General features: G+C 54.4%; 6 protein-coding genes; 2 read left to right on the plus strand and 4 right to left on the minus strand.

The window, feature by feature from the left end:
• Nucleotides 1-213: 213 nt before the first annotated feature.
• Nucleotides 214-1407, minus strand: RCC_02181 (related to enoyl-[acyl-carrier-protein] reductase 1, mitochondrial precursor; the record flags this gene model as incomplete). Its single annotated transcript, XM_023767464.1, has 1 exon — nucleotides 214-1407. One exon carries the CDS (start codon nucleotides 1405-1407, stop codon nucleotides 214-216), a length of 1194 nt encoding a protein of 397 aa, XP_023623232.1.
• A 262-nt stretch (nucleotides 1408-1669) lies between these two features.
• RCC_02182 (uncharacterized protein) lies at nucleotides 1670-3649 on the minus strand (the record flags this gene model as incomplete). XM_023767465.1 has 2 exons in its annotated part: nucleotides 1670-3443; nucleotides 3519-3649. The coding sequence occupies 2 exons, from the start codon at nucleotides 3647-3649 to the stop codon at nucleotides 1670-1672; spliced, it is 1905 nt and encodes a 634-aa protein (XP_023623233.1).
• A 979-nt stretch (nucleotides 3650-4628) lies between these two features.
• RCC_02183 (probable CDP-alcohol phosphatidyltransferase) lies at nucleotides 4629-6134 on the minus strand (the record flags this gene model as incomplete). XM_023767466.1 has 2 exons in its annotated part: nucleotides 4629-4853; nucleotides 4914-6134. The coding sequence occupies 2 exons, from the start codon at nucleotides 6132-6134 to the stop codon at nucleotides 4629-4631; spliced, it is 1446 nt and encodes a 481-aa protein (XP_023623234.1).
• A 1019-nt stretch (nucleotides 6135-7153) lies between these two features.
• Nucleotides 7154-8113, plus strand: RCC_02184 (probable aldo/keto reductase family proteins; the record flags this gene model as incomplete). Its single annotated transcript, XM_023767467.1, has 1 exon — nucleotides 7154-8113. One exon carries the CDS (start codon nucleotides 7154-7156, stop codon nucleotides 8111-8113), a length of 960 nt encoding a protein of 319 aa, XP_023623235.1.
• A 326-nt stretch (nucleotides 8114-8439) lies between these two features.
• Nucleotides 8440-10385, minus strand: RCC_02185 (uncharacterized protein; the record flags this gene model as incomplete). XM_023767468.1 has 6 exons in its annotated part: nucleotides 8440-8668; nucleotides 8769-8827; nucleotides 8940-9002; nucleotides 9118-9268; nucleotides 9380-9577; nucleotides 9694-10385. 6 exons carry the CDS (start codon nucleotides 10383-10385, stop codon nucleotides 8440-8442), a joined length of 1392 nt encoding a protein of 463 aa, XP_023623236.1.
• Nucleotides 10386-10817: 432 nt separating this feature from the next.
• Nucleotides 10818-14131, plus strand: RCC_02186 (uncharacterized protein; the record flags this gene model as incomplete). XM_023767469.1 has 3 exons in its annotated part: nucleotides 10818-11843; nucleotides 11900-12919; nucleotides 13202-14131. The coding sequence occupies 3 exons, from the start codon at nucleotides 10818-10820 to the stop codon at nucleotides 14129-14131; spliced, it is 2976 nt and encodes a 991-aa protein (XP_023623237.1).
• Between the last annotated feature and the right edge of the window lie 129 nt (nucleotides 14132-14260).

Raw genomic sequence — 14260 nt, forward strand, 5'->3', positions numbered from 1 at the left:
GGCTTGTCGAAGGTCGAACGGTCTTGGGGCCGTTCTTTTTGTTTGCTTTTCCTTTGCTGCGACGATACCCTGGCGGGAGTGCTTGTGCTGTACGACGCTGTTACATGGCTTGCGAAGTATCTAGCAGAAATACAATTAAGTTCAAAAGTCGAGTGCTTCTTCTTAACGACATGGAATTCAATTGCAAGCATGACAAACTTTGGGTACGTTATCCTACGTATCACCGAACATGAAAATACCCTTGCCGCTTCTGTATCCCTCCAGAGTTCCCTGTACAGCATCCACCAGCTCGTCCTGCTTCGTGCCGTGGTTCCATTGTACAGCTTGCATCGGTACATCTTGGAACTTGCCCTGCCGTGTCAAGTCCAGTATCTCATGTACACAGGCGTTCTTCTCTTCCGGATTCTTGTCGCTCCACCTGCTGACCCAGAACCCATGGAAGCTGATGTCCTTGAAGATAAGCAGACCCATGGGCAGACTGACCGGCTGCTTCGACATGGCACCATATGTGACCATTGGAGAACCTGCTGCGAGGTGCTTTGCCATGTTGTTGACCAGTGCACCACCAACGCAGTTCATGCCCAAGCGAACTGGTTCTCGACCACCGTTGGTCAACTCTTTGAGCTTCTCGCGGAAATCTTTGCTGCTGAGCTCTTCATCTGTGACCACCACATCTGCTCCCAGGTTCTTGAGATCTTGAACAAGTTCCTCATGTCCACTCTCACGCTTGCGAACAACATTGATGCTCTTGTATCCCCAAAGCTTTCCCAATTGAATCGCAGCGCGACCCACTCCTGAGTTGGCCCCATTTTGGATGAACCATTCGCCAGGTTGCAGGTCTACAAAGTCCTTGAGCATACGATAGGCTGTACATGGGTTCACCGATACCGTGCCGACTTGCTCTGGTCTCAGCCCATCTTTATTCTTGATCGGCACGAGATTATCGGCAGTTGTCTGAGCATGTGTTCGCCATGTGCCGAAGCCTTGTTTCTTGAAGACGACCCAGTCGCCCTTTTCAATCCCTTTGACGTTCCCACCCTTCGAGATGATTTCTGCCACGCCTTCGTTACCGCCCACGGCGATGTTCTCGGGTGTGCCGAGGGAAGTGGTCCAAGAGGGTTTGGTAGGGTATACACCCTGGATTTGGTTGATATCGGCGGGATTGATGGGCGAGGCCAGAAATTTGACCGTCAATAAATCACCCGTTGGGGGACYGATACTGTGGCCGTGCAGACGAAGCACGTCTTTTGGTTCACCGAGCTTGTCAAGCACGAGACATTTGGCTTGCTCGTAGCCGTATGCTGAGATGCATCGTTTCTGTAGTATTGACGTGCGGGATACGACTGGAGACCTTGCTGCTCCGAGTGTCGTTCTCGACGTGGTCCAGAATGCCCTCGAGGGTGCCATAATTGCTGGTGCAGAGAAGTCAAAGTGAGAGCTCRAAGTTCAGAAGTGTCATAAGCGTGCTGCGCGATGACAGCATAGCCGGGCCTAGCTCCGGCCTAGCTCCGTTCAATGCCATTGCGAGCTTTCATCACTATGGTGAATACCGATTGTATGACAAAAGAAGAGTTGTCGTCTCGACCAGCTCACCAGGGCACTGTGATCGAAAATGTGCATCACAATTTTTTGACAATCGTATCTCATGAGTATTCGCAAAATGGTATCTCTAAAACAGCAACCCATACCCCAACGAACGCTCAAGTCCTCCCGCATCCCTTGTCGGCCGTGCAATGTCATCGAACTCAGCCATGGCTTTGTCAGTGACGGCCGGCGTCAGATCGTAATCGATGGCAGACTCCATGCTTCCAAGATATGAGCCTATAACATGAGTATGTTGTATCTCCATCGATTCGTCCTGCACATTCACAGTGAAGGAAGGCTTTCTACGACTCTCTCGTACCCTCAACTGTGCCTGAATCTGAGCGACGCGCAGGTCTCGTTCGTATGTATATTCAGTGTGGGCATCGTGATACTGCAAATCATAGCTCGTCAACTTGAGCCGAGGAATGGGGCGACAAAGCCCCTGCATAATCCCGTCGTAGTCGCATGGGGCTCTGATATGCCTCAAGCTAGGAAGTCTATCAGCCTCGATGGCCTCTGCGAACCAAGACAAAGCTGTTCCCGGGATGAGACAGTCCCAATGGAGACGCCTTAGGCTGGGCGAGGCGAGTAAGAGCGGCATGCTATAGGATATGCCTGCCTGTGGCTCGGGCGAGGCATCTTGCTTTACTGCAAGGCTAGAGAGGCGCGGCAGGTTGGTCAGAATAGCTTCGATCGTCCTGAGTGACTGCAATTCCAGATCAACTAATGTGAGGCGCTCCAGGGACGACACAAGGCGCGACGACGCCAATTGTTCAATGCCTTCATCTGTTACACCGGCCAGAGCGTCCAGTCTCAAAGATCTCAGGGCTGGTAGAGCCAGAATCGTGCCGTTATTGAAGTCGGAATGATGCAGCCCCGTGAGCATCAGATGTTTCAGAGAGGGCAGTCTTTCCAAAATCGAAGAAACAGTCCCCATACCCAAGTCCACGCCAGGGTCTCCTGCAATGACCAAAGTTTCGAGCCTCATCCAGTCGTCGTGGAAGTGTATAAACTCCGAGAGGCTTGGAAGGATTGTCGAGGAATCAAGATGCCACGCATGAGCCCTCAGCCTGGTTCGCGAGCCCAAAGCCTCGAACAGAACTCGTGTTGTCAATGTTGCAGGTGGAACGTAACCACAGATCTGCTCCAAATTGGAGCAATAGCGAACCAGCTCTTGTAGCATGTCCAAATGCGATCCCGGTCTGAAAGGCGAGAACGCGTCCACCTCGAGCTCAAGTGCAAAATCTGCTGGAATATGGATGGTTTGGATAAGTGGTCCCAACGCCGGATATGTGCGAAGTGCGGCTAGCAGTATTTTCATACGGCTTCGTGATTGCGGCTTGAAGGAGAATCTTCGTCTCGCAGGAGTCTTGTTGCTGGGTAGCCACAGCTCACGGAATAGTCGTGCTCTCGCGGCCCGATGCCACAGTCTGTCAACCAGGCAGACGCTGAGCAGGTCATTCCGAAGCTCGCGCACGCTCACAGCGTCTCCAACGGAATGAACACGTTCCAGGCTCTCCACGATACACTGATATAWCTCTCTTGGCAATTGTGGAAATGTTGGCTGGGGATGACGCGAGCTTCGAACTGAAGGGGTTCGCGCCCATCGTGAACCCGGTCGACCACGATCCCATTCCCACGGCGTTCGTACCAGAGTTGGAGTAGTACTGAACTTGTATTTCGACCCCTTTGAGCTCGTAGTCAACGAGCTGTCTGGCCTTGAGTACAAGGATGTCGTTCGTTCCGGTATCGCAGKTTGAGATGGTCGAAACGTTATTGATTGTGGGCTGCGGGCGCCATCTCGAGGTGCCTCTTGATCGGTCGTCACATGAAGCTGTATGTAATTCGTCTTTGCGGGTCTGTCATGGTTCGCCGATGTCAGGTCCAATGCACGTGTGCGTACCATACTTTCGACGCCGCGGCGCTTGGCTCACCTGTAAGCTAACACCTCTCTCTCCTCAGGGACTTCGTCCATGGATGGCTGCGCTCGCAGTTGCTTGCTCTTCAGACTGCCGCTCTTTCGATGCGGCGTACTGAAGTTCACATAGGATCCCTTGGAGGCCATCTCGTCGTAGGCGTGCTGGCCTGCCACCCATACGACACCGCTGAGCCAAATCGCACGCTGTCCGGGTGGGTTGCTGGTTCCTCGCTGCTCACACAACCGATAGAGATTTGCTTCCAGACCAAGGGGATCTGAACTCGAGGACAAGTGAAAGAACGAGCAGCGCCTCACCTTTCTCATCGGGGGTCGAGCGCAAAGGTAACCTCGTGGAGTTGCGCTTAGCTTTGCAGCTCCGTGGCGTCGGTCGAGATCGTCGTTTCGGCTGGTGCAAATGATAGCTCTGGAGAGCTGCGATTTAACCAATAATAAGGAGTCCTCCGGGGATTTTGGTCGTCCTTCGTCCTTCCAGATAGAGGCATTGCATTGTCGTGCATACACATGTGGCACAGTGCATCTGGAATGACCTCTCGGCCCTGGGGGACTTCTATATTTCACTCTCGTACAACACTCGGAATACTAGGAGGCGCAATCACCGCGGCGTGCCCATCACATCYAGCGGCAACGGTGAGCAAYAACCTCACTTGACGTAAGATGAGCGTGGCTGCCGACACGCTCGGCGATCCGATGCAGAATGATGTAGGCGTGTGGTGATTGCATGTGATCGAGACGTAGCGACGGGATAGAATATTGGTGAGGTCTGAATGGCCCGACCAGGATGTTCAGCGTGTACCGACCAAGTCCTTTGACAAAACAAGCATCCTGAACGTAAGCTAACATCCCCTCCTTTACGTCTCGAGCTCACACAAACAGTACAGAAGAGAAGACAAGATGGACATGAAAGAGTAGCGGTGTTGACTGTCCGTCTACATGCAGAAATCGCAAAATGCTCGTAAGCTGTTCATCAATGAATATCGTTCAAACTCCTTCCTCCCGAGCACCTTTCCATGGTGCGGCTTTCGCTATGCCAGTTGCCAACTTCCCCCAAGAACGCCGAGAAATGCCATGCTGATGCTTCAACAAAGACGAGAAGAAACAAACCACTCTACTCAATGGCGACAGCAGCGGCGTCGTTGCCCTGCAGAAGAGGGTTGATCTTGGCGTCGTTCCACTCAAACTTGAACTCCTGGCCAAGCTCCTTTCGGATGGCGGTCTTGATGGCTTCGAGGACGTTCGGGAATACACCGAAGTTGGCCGGGTTGTTCTCGTCGTTGTCGCCACCCTGGAACACACCGGTGCGAACAAGGCAAGTGTTCCATCCGTAGAGGTTCTGTGAGGTATGTTAGTGTTACGTTCCAAATGCCCATTTCATGATATGGTAGCAACTTACACCTCCAATAATGTCCGACGCTGGGTTGTCTCCGATCATGTAAATGTGGCTGGGAAGCTTCTCCTCGCCATGGAGCTTCTCCATCCAGCTGGCCATGACCTCATCGGCGTACTTGTACGTCGCCATCTCGGGCTTGCCATAGACGACACGCTCGAGCTCCTCGCCAGTGAGGGCCTTGTACATGGCCTCGAGGCCGATACGGAACGCACCCTGCGACATGCGGGGGGTGGGGTGCTCAGTCGGGCAAAGCAAGTCACCCTGAGAGAAGTAGATGGGGATGCGCTGAGAGATGGGATCCTTGGCCTTGGTGTGTAGCAGGCCGTTCTCGGACTGGAGAAGATCCATAATGATCTGCATGTCGGTTGCGTAGTCACGAGAGTCGGAGAAGACCATGATGGCATCGATGCGATGCTTCGAAAAGTCGAGAGGGTTGGAGGTCTTGCGCTCCTCCTCTGTAAAGACACGGTAGGGTGCGATCGTTGGGTCCCAGGCGACAATGTCGTTTGGTACAACAATGTTCTTGAAGCCRTACTGCTCAGCGACCTCTCGGCAGCGGTAGCCCTCGCCTCCAACTACGAGAACGGTCTCGTAGTATTCGGCCAATGCACTCATTGGTGTGTGAGACTGGATAAACTGCTCAGTGCTGACGGGCTGGTGTAGGATTTTGGATAGCTGTTCGCATCGTGGMGCCTCGGGCTTTCCGGAACCGTTTGTGAGGAAGATATGAGGGATCTTGATGCCGAGCTCGTTGTCACCGTTGAGAATCTCAAGCGTACGCTGACCCTCTGGGATCAGACGATCACCGTGGACAAGGACACCATCGATGTCAAACACGAAAGCCATGTCCTTGGCAAGCTTGACAGTCTCGCTCGACAAATCCTGGACCTGTGATGCCAAAATCTCACGAGTTGGCTGGATCGCCGGCATTCCTGGTCTCTGGGGGCGGCCATCGGCGTAGGCAACGGACGAAAGGCGAGACTGGCGCTTCGATCGAGGAATAGGTAGCGAGGCACCAAAGGAGTTACGGGAAGCACGACGATCCCGCTGAGAAGGCGAGATGCTCAGCTGGTGCATGTAAGGCGTAGCATCTGCGATGCTAGATCTCGTTGCTGGGACCTCGACGGCGCCATAGCTACCCCCCGAAGCACCCTCCTGTGCGTTGTTGTTGCTCTTGACGGGAGCGGCGGCAACGCCAAAGTCCTCAGAATCGAATTGAGGCATGTTGGCGGTTGTTTGGAAAGGTCGAAAGTGATGTAATCTTCTTGGACTTTAAGGGATATGCAAGTCGGTGGATGCAGTGGGTAAACGATCAGGTCGATGGAGCTGGCGACAAAGATACAAAGGATGATTTTCCTGTCTCTGCGGGGCCTCTCTCGTTTATATCATATATTCCTTCGAGAGCCGGCGAATTATTTCCACGGCATGCAGTCTCTGATACGACGGCTTCACAACAGCTCGCCTCAACAAACACCTCAAAGCTCTCGACATTGGTTCCGGACGTATCAACATCAGAGGCTCCACCATCCCGGAGCACCTATGTCATAGACTCGAGCGTCATCGTCTGAAGATAGAGAATGCGGACTGGGTGGGTATGTGGATACAACTTCTGCATAGAAAAATCGGCTCAAGGAATATCCTGCACGTGCTTAATCGTAATCAACTTGTCGCCCAATCACATCAACCATCATCCATTCACACCGCGACCTCCAGTGGTGACGCCATGGTAATTCTTCACATGCTATTCTTGTGTCAATCCCTCGGACGCGAGGGTCGTTGTGGTTGTTCTCTGGGATTTCCATTTTTTGCTAGTGGACCCTTGTTCTCCAAACCTCGTGGTATTCTGGGCGGGCCGACTTGAAAGCGGGTCCCCTTCAGCGCTGCGCTCGCTGCCTCTTCGGAATGACATCAGGCTTCCAATCATTGTATGGATGCATGGCGGTGACTCTGCGCGTTACCCACAAAATGTGAGATTATTTTCGCGTTCGCGTGCTCAACGCCGGGAGACCGTGTCTGAGGATGATGACGATGACGTTGCTTGTTTATCTCGCGCGGCCAACGGCAGTATTGTGCTGAAAAAAGTCGGAAAGCATTTTGAAAGAGACAGATGTTATCAGCAGGATAGGCCAGCGTGCCCCAGTTTCGTCGACACTCCATCTTTGCGAATTTTCCACAATTCTTTGAGAAGATCCCTCCCGCGTTTTCCAGATCATTGCAATTGAATCCCCAGCCCCTAATTCAGCATGTCGGCAGGCAAGACTTTCAAGCTGAACAACGGTGTGTCCATTCCCGCGGTGGGATTCGGCACCTTCGCCAACGAGGGAGCCAAGGGCGAGACATACAAAGCAGTCACTTCTGCATTGCAAACCGGATACCGACACCTAGATTGCGCGTGGTTTTACCAGAACGAGGACGAGGTCGGCGATGCAGTCATCGACTTTCTGAAGTCAAACCCGAGCGTAAAGCGCAGCGATCTCTTCATCTGCACGAAGGTCTGGAACCACCTGCACGAGCCCGATGAGGTCAAGTGGTCGATCGAGAGCTCGCTGGCCAAGCTCAAGACCGACTACATAGACCTGTTCTTGGTTCATTGGCCAATCGCGGCGGAGAAGGATGACAGCCACATGCCCAAGTTGAACGAGAAGGGCCAATACACCATCAAGGAGGAGCTTACAAACAACCCACAGCCGACATGGCAGGCCATGGAAAGCCTGTATGAGTCCGGCAAGGCCAAGGCGATCGGTGTGTCGAACTGGACAATTCCTGGTCTCAAGGACATGCTCAGCTGGGCCAAGGTCAAGCCAGCGGTTAACCAGATCGAGATCCATCCATTTTTACCAAACGATGAGCTTGTAAAATTCTGCTTCGACAATGGCATCCTGCCTGCGGCCTACTCGCCTCTTGGAAGTCAGAACCAAGTTCCAAACACTGGCGAGAAAGTCAACACCAACCCAACACTGAACGCCATTGCCGAGAAGGGAGGCAACACCCTCGCACAAGTCCTGATCGCGTGGGGCGTGCGTAGAGGATATGTCGTGCTACCTAAGAGCTCTACCCCATCGCGCATCGAGAGCAACTTCAAGAGCATCGAGCTCACGGATGAAGATTTCGAAGCGGTGAACGAGGTTGCCAGGGGCCGCCACACACGATTCGTGAACATGAAGGATACTTTCGGATACGACGTCTGGCCTGAGGATGCTTAGCTGCGTCGCGAGAGGGGGAGCAGTAATCTTGAGACATTCCCATAGAATGCTAGGATGATGCTGAAGTTGGTAAAGGTGTGGTGGAGAAGCGGAAGCCTGCTTTACCGGTTAGCCAGAAACACGGGCGGATATATACCCTTGAATGAAACATACGTAGCAGTAACATCCCACACAGTAGCTGCATGATATCCGACGCAAGTCTTCATCCATGAAGAGACTGCAATCAATTTAGCGGTGCGATTGGTGATGGGAAACCAGAGTTCCCGATTCAAGCGGACTCCCCGACCTCGACATGGAAGTTCCAATTCTAGCAGACCCCACGAAATTCATGCAAACTCCGGAAAGGGAGTGCGAGCTTGGTCTTTAACATCTGCATCGCGTTCGTCCAATTGAGCTCCTCGTCCCATTTCACGCTGTCGAGACTCTTGCATTTTGACTTCCAAATATCGTGCTTGTTGGGGGAATTCTTTGATGCATTTGGCCTGTAGCCACTCGGCATCTTCCAGTTTGCCCTGCATTCGCAATGCGAAGATTGTGGCGGTCGCAAAGCGCCACCTGACCGAAGTATGGAAGGTAAGCAAGTGTCTCGAATGACGGGGAGCTGCATAGAGGATTTGAGAGTGCTCTATACCCTCCGCACTTCACATTGACTCACCAAGTCCCTATTGCCGCGAGGCGTTCACCTCTGAGGCTAATGAGATACAAATTCTCATCCTAAAGCAAAGTATGAAAGGTTAGCTTGTGTCTCAAAAGTCTTGGGTACCAGGAGGGGTGTGTGGAGGCTTCAAGACGTGCTCTATGCCTTCCACGCTTCATTTTGACTTACGTCCGAAGGACTATCCGAGAAAAGGCGCTGGAAGCAGTGCAGAGCTTCGGCTGGTTGTCGCCCCTATCATGCACAACACGTCAGCAGATGCGCAAGCTTCGATGAATGGCCCAAAGCTTCCTTAGATGAGACTTTACTCATCCATTTCGTATGAGGTGTAGGAGCAATCGCTGCTTACAAGGGGATGAACCAATTTTAGCTTAGCCCGCATCACCTTGATCAAGAACGGCGGTGCGCCATCGTGGATTACTGGAATCAACTCGTAAAGCTTTTCGAATYGCGCAACGTCAAAGTCACGTCTGGTCTGGTYGATTTCCCAGTTCAGCGTCCTAAAGCGAAGTATGCAATGTAAGCATGTGTCTCATATTTCCGAGATTTTGGGAAGGGATGTAGAAGGCTCCAGGACTGCTCTATGCCTTTCATACTTCACTTCCACTTACCTGCTCAGCAACGTAGCGATCGGTGCCATCGGTATCCAGTAGAGATGATCTGAAGGTTCTGTCGATAGCTTCAAGTCGCAGATCTTGAATATTGTATCAAGGGCCGCCTTCCATTCGTTGGGACCGGGGCCGACCCCGACAGTGTTGCCGTAGCCCAACTTTTCTGAGACGAGGGAACGCAGCAAACGACCCCTCCATCTATTGCGAAGGGTAGAAGGGTCAGCGTTTTCTAAGACGTTTTCGATGTGGACAGAGACATAGCACGGCCCGAGAGACACCTTCGAACCTATGTCTTCTGCACTTCAGTGTCTTACCGATACTTGTACAATTGGATTTTGCGGGTGTATTTCGTCTTTGAGATTGGGCCAGGCGAACGTAGGCCGTCGGTGGTGCCAATGTCGAGCTTCACCCACGACCAGATGGTTTCTTCGCGGCCTTCTTTAACCAGAAAGGAAACCAAGTCATTGATGAAGGCGATGTTGTCCACCCAGCTCTTCGAATCGTAAAGGTTGCTCTCCACGAGCCACTCGAAGACTCTCTTCCCAGGTTGCGTTTGTTGAATTGAGACCTGTTGTTCGTCCTGCGGAAGACGCTCGAGAGACTGTTTGTAATGGTTCAAACAAAGCTCTGCTATCGCCACCGAAGCCGCGCCTTGCTCATGGTAATTCTCAAGCAGCTCGATTGGGTCTTTATGAGGATTCTTGGAGAGCTCTACCTTTGCATCTCCGACAATGTCGCGGCCGCTGAGCAGCGGGTTAATAAGAATAGATTCCAAGTGCTTGTCGGCATGCGCTGCTGAAGAGTGGAAGACGCTAGCTGATCTGGATGACGTGGCCTGCTTTTCATCGTCCTGTATTCTGCTCGGGTGGGCCTCGTCGAGCTTTTGTCTGAATGCGCCGGTCAGAGCATTGAGGAGTCTGGTTGATTCCTGATTTGTTAACGGGAGCTGTGGATGGAGCTTGGAGGCCCATTGTTTCCATCCTTGAAAGACGCTGGACGGTCTCATTCTCATCCGTGTATGCCGAGCGAACACGGCTCTATTGAAGCAGCACGCATGGTTTGAAATTCCGAGATGGATGTGAATGTAGGTTGGTGTCGATGTTACTCGGAGGCTCGGCGTGGTGATGTTCCAAGGCGACATGATCTACTAGTAGTATGCTAGCGCGGATGCATGCTTTCGCGAAACAACTTGGACCTGTTTCCTTGCCCGCACGACTACACAAACACATTTCATTCTGCTCTTCGTTCGGCACCGCACGAGAGAGGACGCATCTCACTGACATCGACTGAATTCTACTTCACAGGCGTCCAGGCTACCTAGCCCCACCGGCGTCATCGGCAGCTTCTGTCGGTTCTCCTTCACCTTGCAGCTGCATCTGCCATTGCGCTTCATCTTTCATCACTGCCACACCCACCCACCGCAAACCCATCACACACAATGTCGGACGCCGACATTAGATCGCCGCCCTCGCGGGGCCGAAGCTCCGCTCGCGGTGGCAGAGGTGGTATTGGCMGTGGTGCTCCCCGCGGCGGCAGGAAGATCAATGGCACAGGCACAGCGGGCGACGCGGCAGCACTGGAAGCAGAGTCGCTCGATGACCAGGGCGAGCTTGGTGCGATGAAGAAGAAGCACGCTGCGCAATTGAACATGCTCAAGGATATGTTCCCTGACTGGACTGACATGGACCTCGTGTTTGCGCTGGAAGAGTCCGACGGGGATATCTCCGCAGCCGTCGAGAAGATTACCCAGGGCTCCGTCTCGCAATTTGCCGAAGTCAAAAAGAGCAAGGACCGCGCACGCTCCAAGGTGAAGGACGAGTCTGCCACGGCGGGTGCGGCTGCTCAAACAGCATTTGGTGCTCGCGGTGCACGTGGCCGAGGCGGACTTGATGGTGGACGAGGAGGTCGCGGACGAGGAGGTGTGGACCGTGGTAGAGGCGGGCAGCGTGGGCGTGGCGGTCATGCAGCCAACACCACCACCACGACAAACGGCACACCCTCTGCCGATGCAGGCGCAGCCTCAGTGCCAACTACCGAATCTTCGGCCTGGGATACGACTACTGCTGCCGCGTCGAGCGCGTGGGACACTAGTGCGCCCACGGAGGCTGCTCAAGGTGGTTGGGACAATGCTACCCCAGAGGTGCCTCAGGATGCCACGGCCGCTGCTCAGAGTGCATGGGGAGACACAGCCACAACTGAGACAACATCTGCTAGTGCTGCATCTACTGTCATACCAGAAGGCGGCGCGAAGAAGAGCTGGGCCAGCATGTTCTCTCAGCCTAAGCCAGTGCCTGCTGTTCCTAGACAAATTCTCACCAAGCAGCCTGCGCCTCCTGAGCCAGCGCAGGAGGCTGAGGTTGCGCCAACCGTCGAAGAAGCTGTTCAGACGGAGCCGGAGGTTGAAGCTGCACCTGCGCAAGAGCCCGAGGTCGCTGTCGCTGTGGAGCGCCCGGTCACTGCAGAGGTGCGTTGGCCGTCGTGGCATTGCTTACCATCATTGCTAACGCCTCACTGCTACAGGGCGATCTTACACTCACACCTTCKCAGGATCCTTTGACAGAGGCCAACGTTGAGCATCTACCCGACGAGTCTAAACCCCCCGCCACGCAGACTGTCGCCAGTACTGCAGGCTCCATGGACCCTCGCAACATCACTCCGCTGCCGACTCACCAAGCTCCCATCGGCCGGCCCGGCTTGGGAGGTTACGCCACCAGCGCGAATCGTCTTGCCGGTCCCCRGGGCCGAAGTGCGAGCTTCCAGCGACGTGTACTCGAGCAGCAAGAGGCAGTCGTCATGCCAGGTCACAATGCAGTGGATCGGGCTGCTGTGCAATTTGGCAGCATGGGTCTCAATGGCGAGTCGGGTCCTGATGTTGACGAGGAACGCGAAGAGCCCGAGACCCGGCACGCCCCAGCGCATTCACCACCCTCGCAGCCACGGACTTCGCTCCCTCCGGCGCCCAGGCAGACTGTTGCTGCGCAGGAGGCCGCCCTCCCCGAGGCACTCTCCACACCCAAGCAGGCGCCAGGCCTTCCACCAGCATCTGTACAGAACCAGCAGCAAATCCAGGATCCATCTTTGGCACAGAGTGCGCCACAAGAGCAGCAGATGAGCCAGGGGTACAACCAATACGCCCGCTACGGCCAGCCACAAATGCAAGGAATGCAGCAGATGCAACAAGATGCATCCCAGCAGCAAAAGCCTCATCACTACGATGCTTTCGGCCACCAAACGCAACCGAGTTACGACCAATATGCCGGTCACGGACACCAGCCGCAGCAACAGTCGCAGTCCAACTTTGGCGGTCACTCATCAGCGCCGAATGACTATTCGCAGTACTACACCACCCAGGACCAGCAGGCGCGGTATAACAACTACTACGGCAGCGCATATGGGCAGCAGCTCGATGCGAGAGGACAAGGACCCACTCACCAAGGACAGCACGGCCAACATGACCCGACAATCGGACAGCAGCGTTCCGCGAGCGGCYTTGGCGCGGGCCAAAACGACCTCATGCACACCACTTCGCAAAGCCAGCAGGTTAGTATCGCCCATTTTGAGAAGTTGTCTGATATGCACGACCGATGTCGAAACGCCACAGAGAAGGGCCGTTTGGCAGAGGATATGAAGTACGAGGCAGGACTGATCGCAGGCCGAGAACACGTTTTGCGTTCTGGTGGCATCAATGTTCACGTTCCTCTCCGTGTCAGGAGCCTCGACCCTGAACCTCGCTTCACACAGAGGCAGCTCAACGCTGTTGACATTATCACACCCGCCGTTCAAAAACTTAGAGACAACAGTTCTGACCAAAATACAAAGCAGGGACAGCAACGCTACGAAGCCCCCGGCTCGGGCAGCAATACGCCCAACCCTCTTATGGGCGGCCAGCAGCAATCCGCACAAAATCCGCAGCAGACTCAACAGTCAATGCATCAGGCGCAGAGTCATTTGCAGCAGCAGCACAGTGGTTATCCACCAGGTGCCAGCGCGGCCTTTCCGTATGGCCACCCGTCGTACAACAGCCCATACCAGCAGGCCTATGCTAATCAATTTGGCCTCAGCCATCAGCTCGGTGGTTACGGTGGCAGTGTCGGCGGTTACCCCGCGCAGAAGCAGGGCGGCGGCGCCATGTACGGCGCACCACAGGGCTACGCACAGTCTTACGAACAACACTCCTCCTCCCCCGCCAACGCCGGTGCTTTCGCCCAGAATCAGCACGCCTCGATGCGCAGCGCGAGCGGAATGGGCTCCGGCCTCGGCGGTCTCGACGACTATGGTCGCCAATCGGCACAGCCAACTTCTCACCAACAGCAGGGCGGCTATGGCGGCATGAACGACCCCTTTGCTCGTGCAGCATCCGGCTTCGGCGCACCCGGCGTCTATGGTCAACAGAGCATGGGCTCGACACAAGACGACGCTTTGAAGCCAKACGGCGACGCAAAGGGCGGTCCATCGCCGGCACTTGGCCAGCCAGGACGCCCAGGATCGGCTGCCAACAGTGCAGCAGGTACGGCACAATCCGGTCTACCACCACCACAGAGCCAGCACTCTGCTTTTGGCAGTGGGTACCCAGGTTTTCCCGGCCAGAATAGCCAGTATGGTGGGTTGGGAGGTCTTGGAAGCCACCAGCAGCAGGGCCAGGGCGGCATGGGTGGTCAGGGTGGATATGGCGGCTATGGCGGCAACAACTTCAACCAGACGTATGGCTCGTACGGACGTGGGGGCTGGGGACAGCAGTACAGCCAGCACTAGATGTCGCAGAACTTGAACGGAGTTGGAGTTGTACGTGGATAGTTTTTGCACACGAAAGCATCAAAGAAGGCTTCATGAACGGAGACATTGATTGATCGAGCAGCCATGAGCAGCTCCTGTAACACTTCC

This window comes from Ramularia collo-cygni (genome assembly GCF_900074925.1).
Source record: "Ramularia collo-cygni strain URUG2 genome assembly, contig: RCC_scaffold02, whole genome shotgun sequence".
In the NCBI taxonomy this organism is placed as follows: domain Eukaryota; kingdom Fungi; phylum Ascomycota; class Dothideomycetes; order Mycosphaerellales; family Mycosphaerellaceae; genus Ramularia; species Ramularia collo-cygni.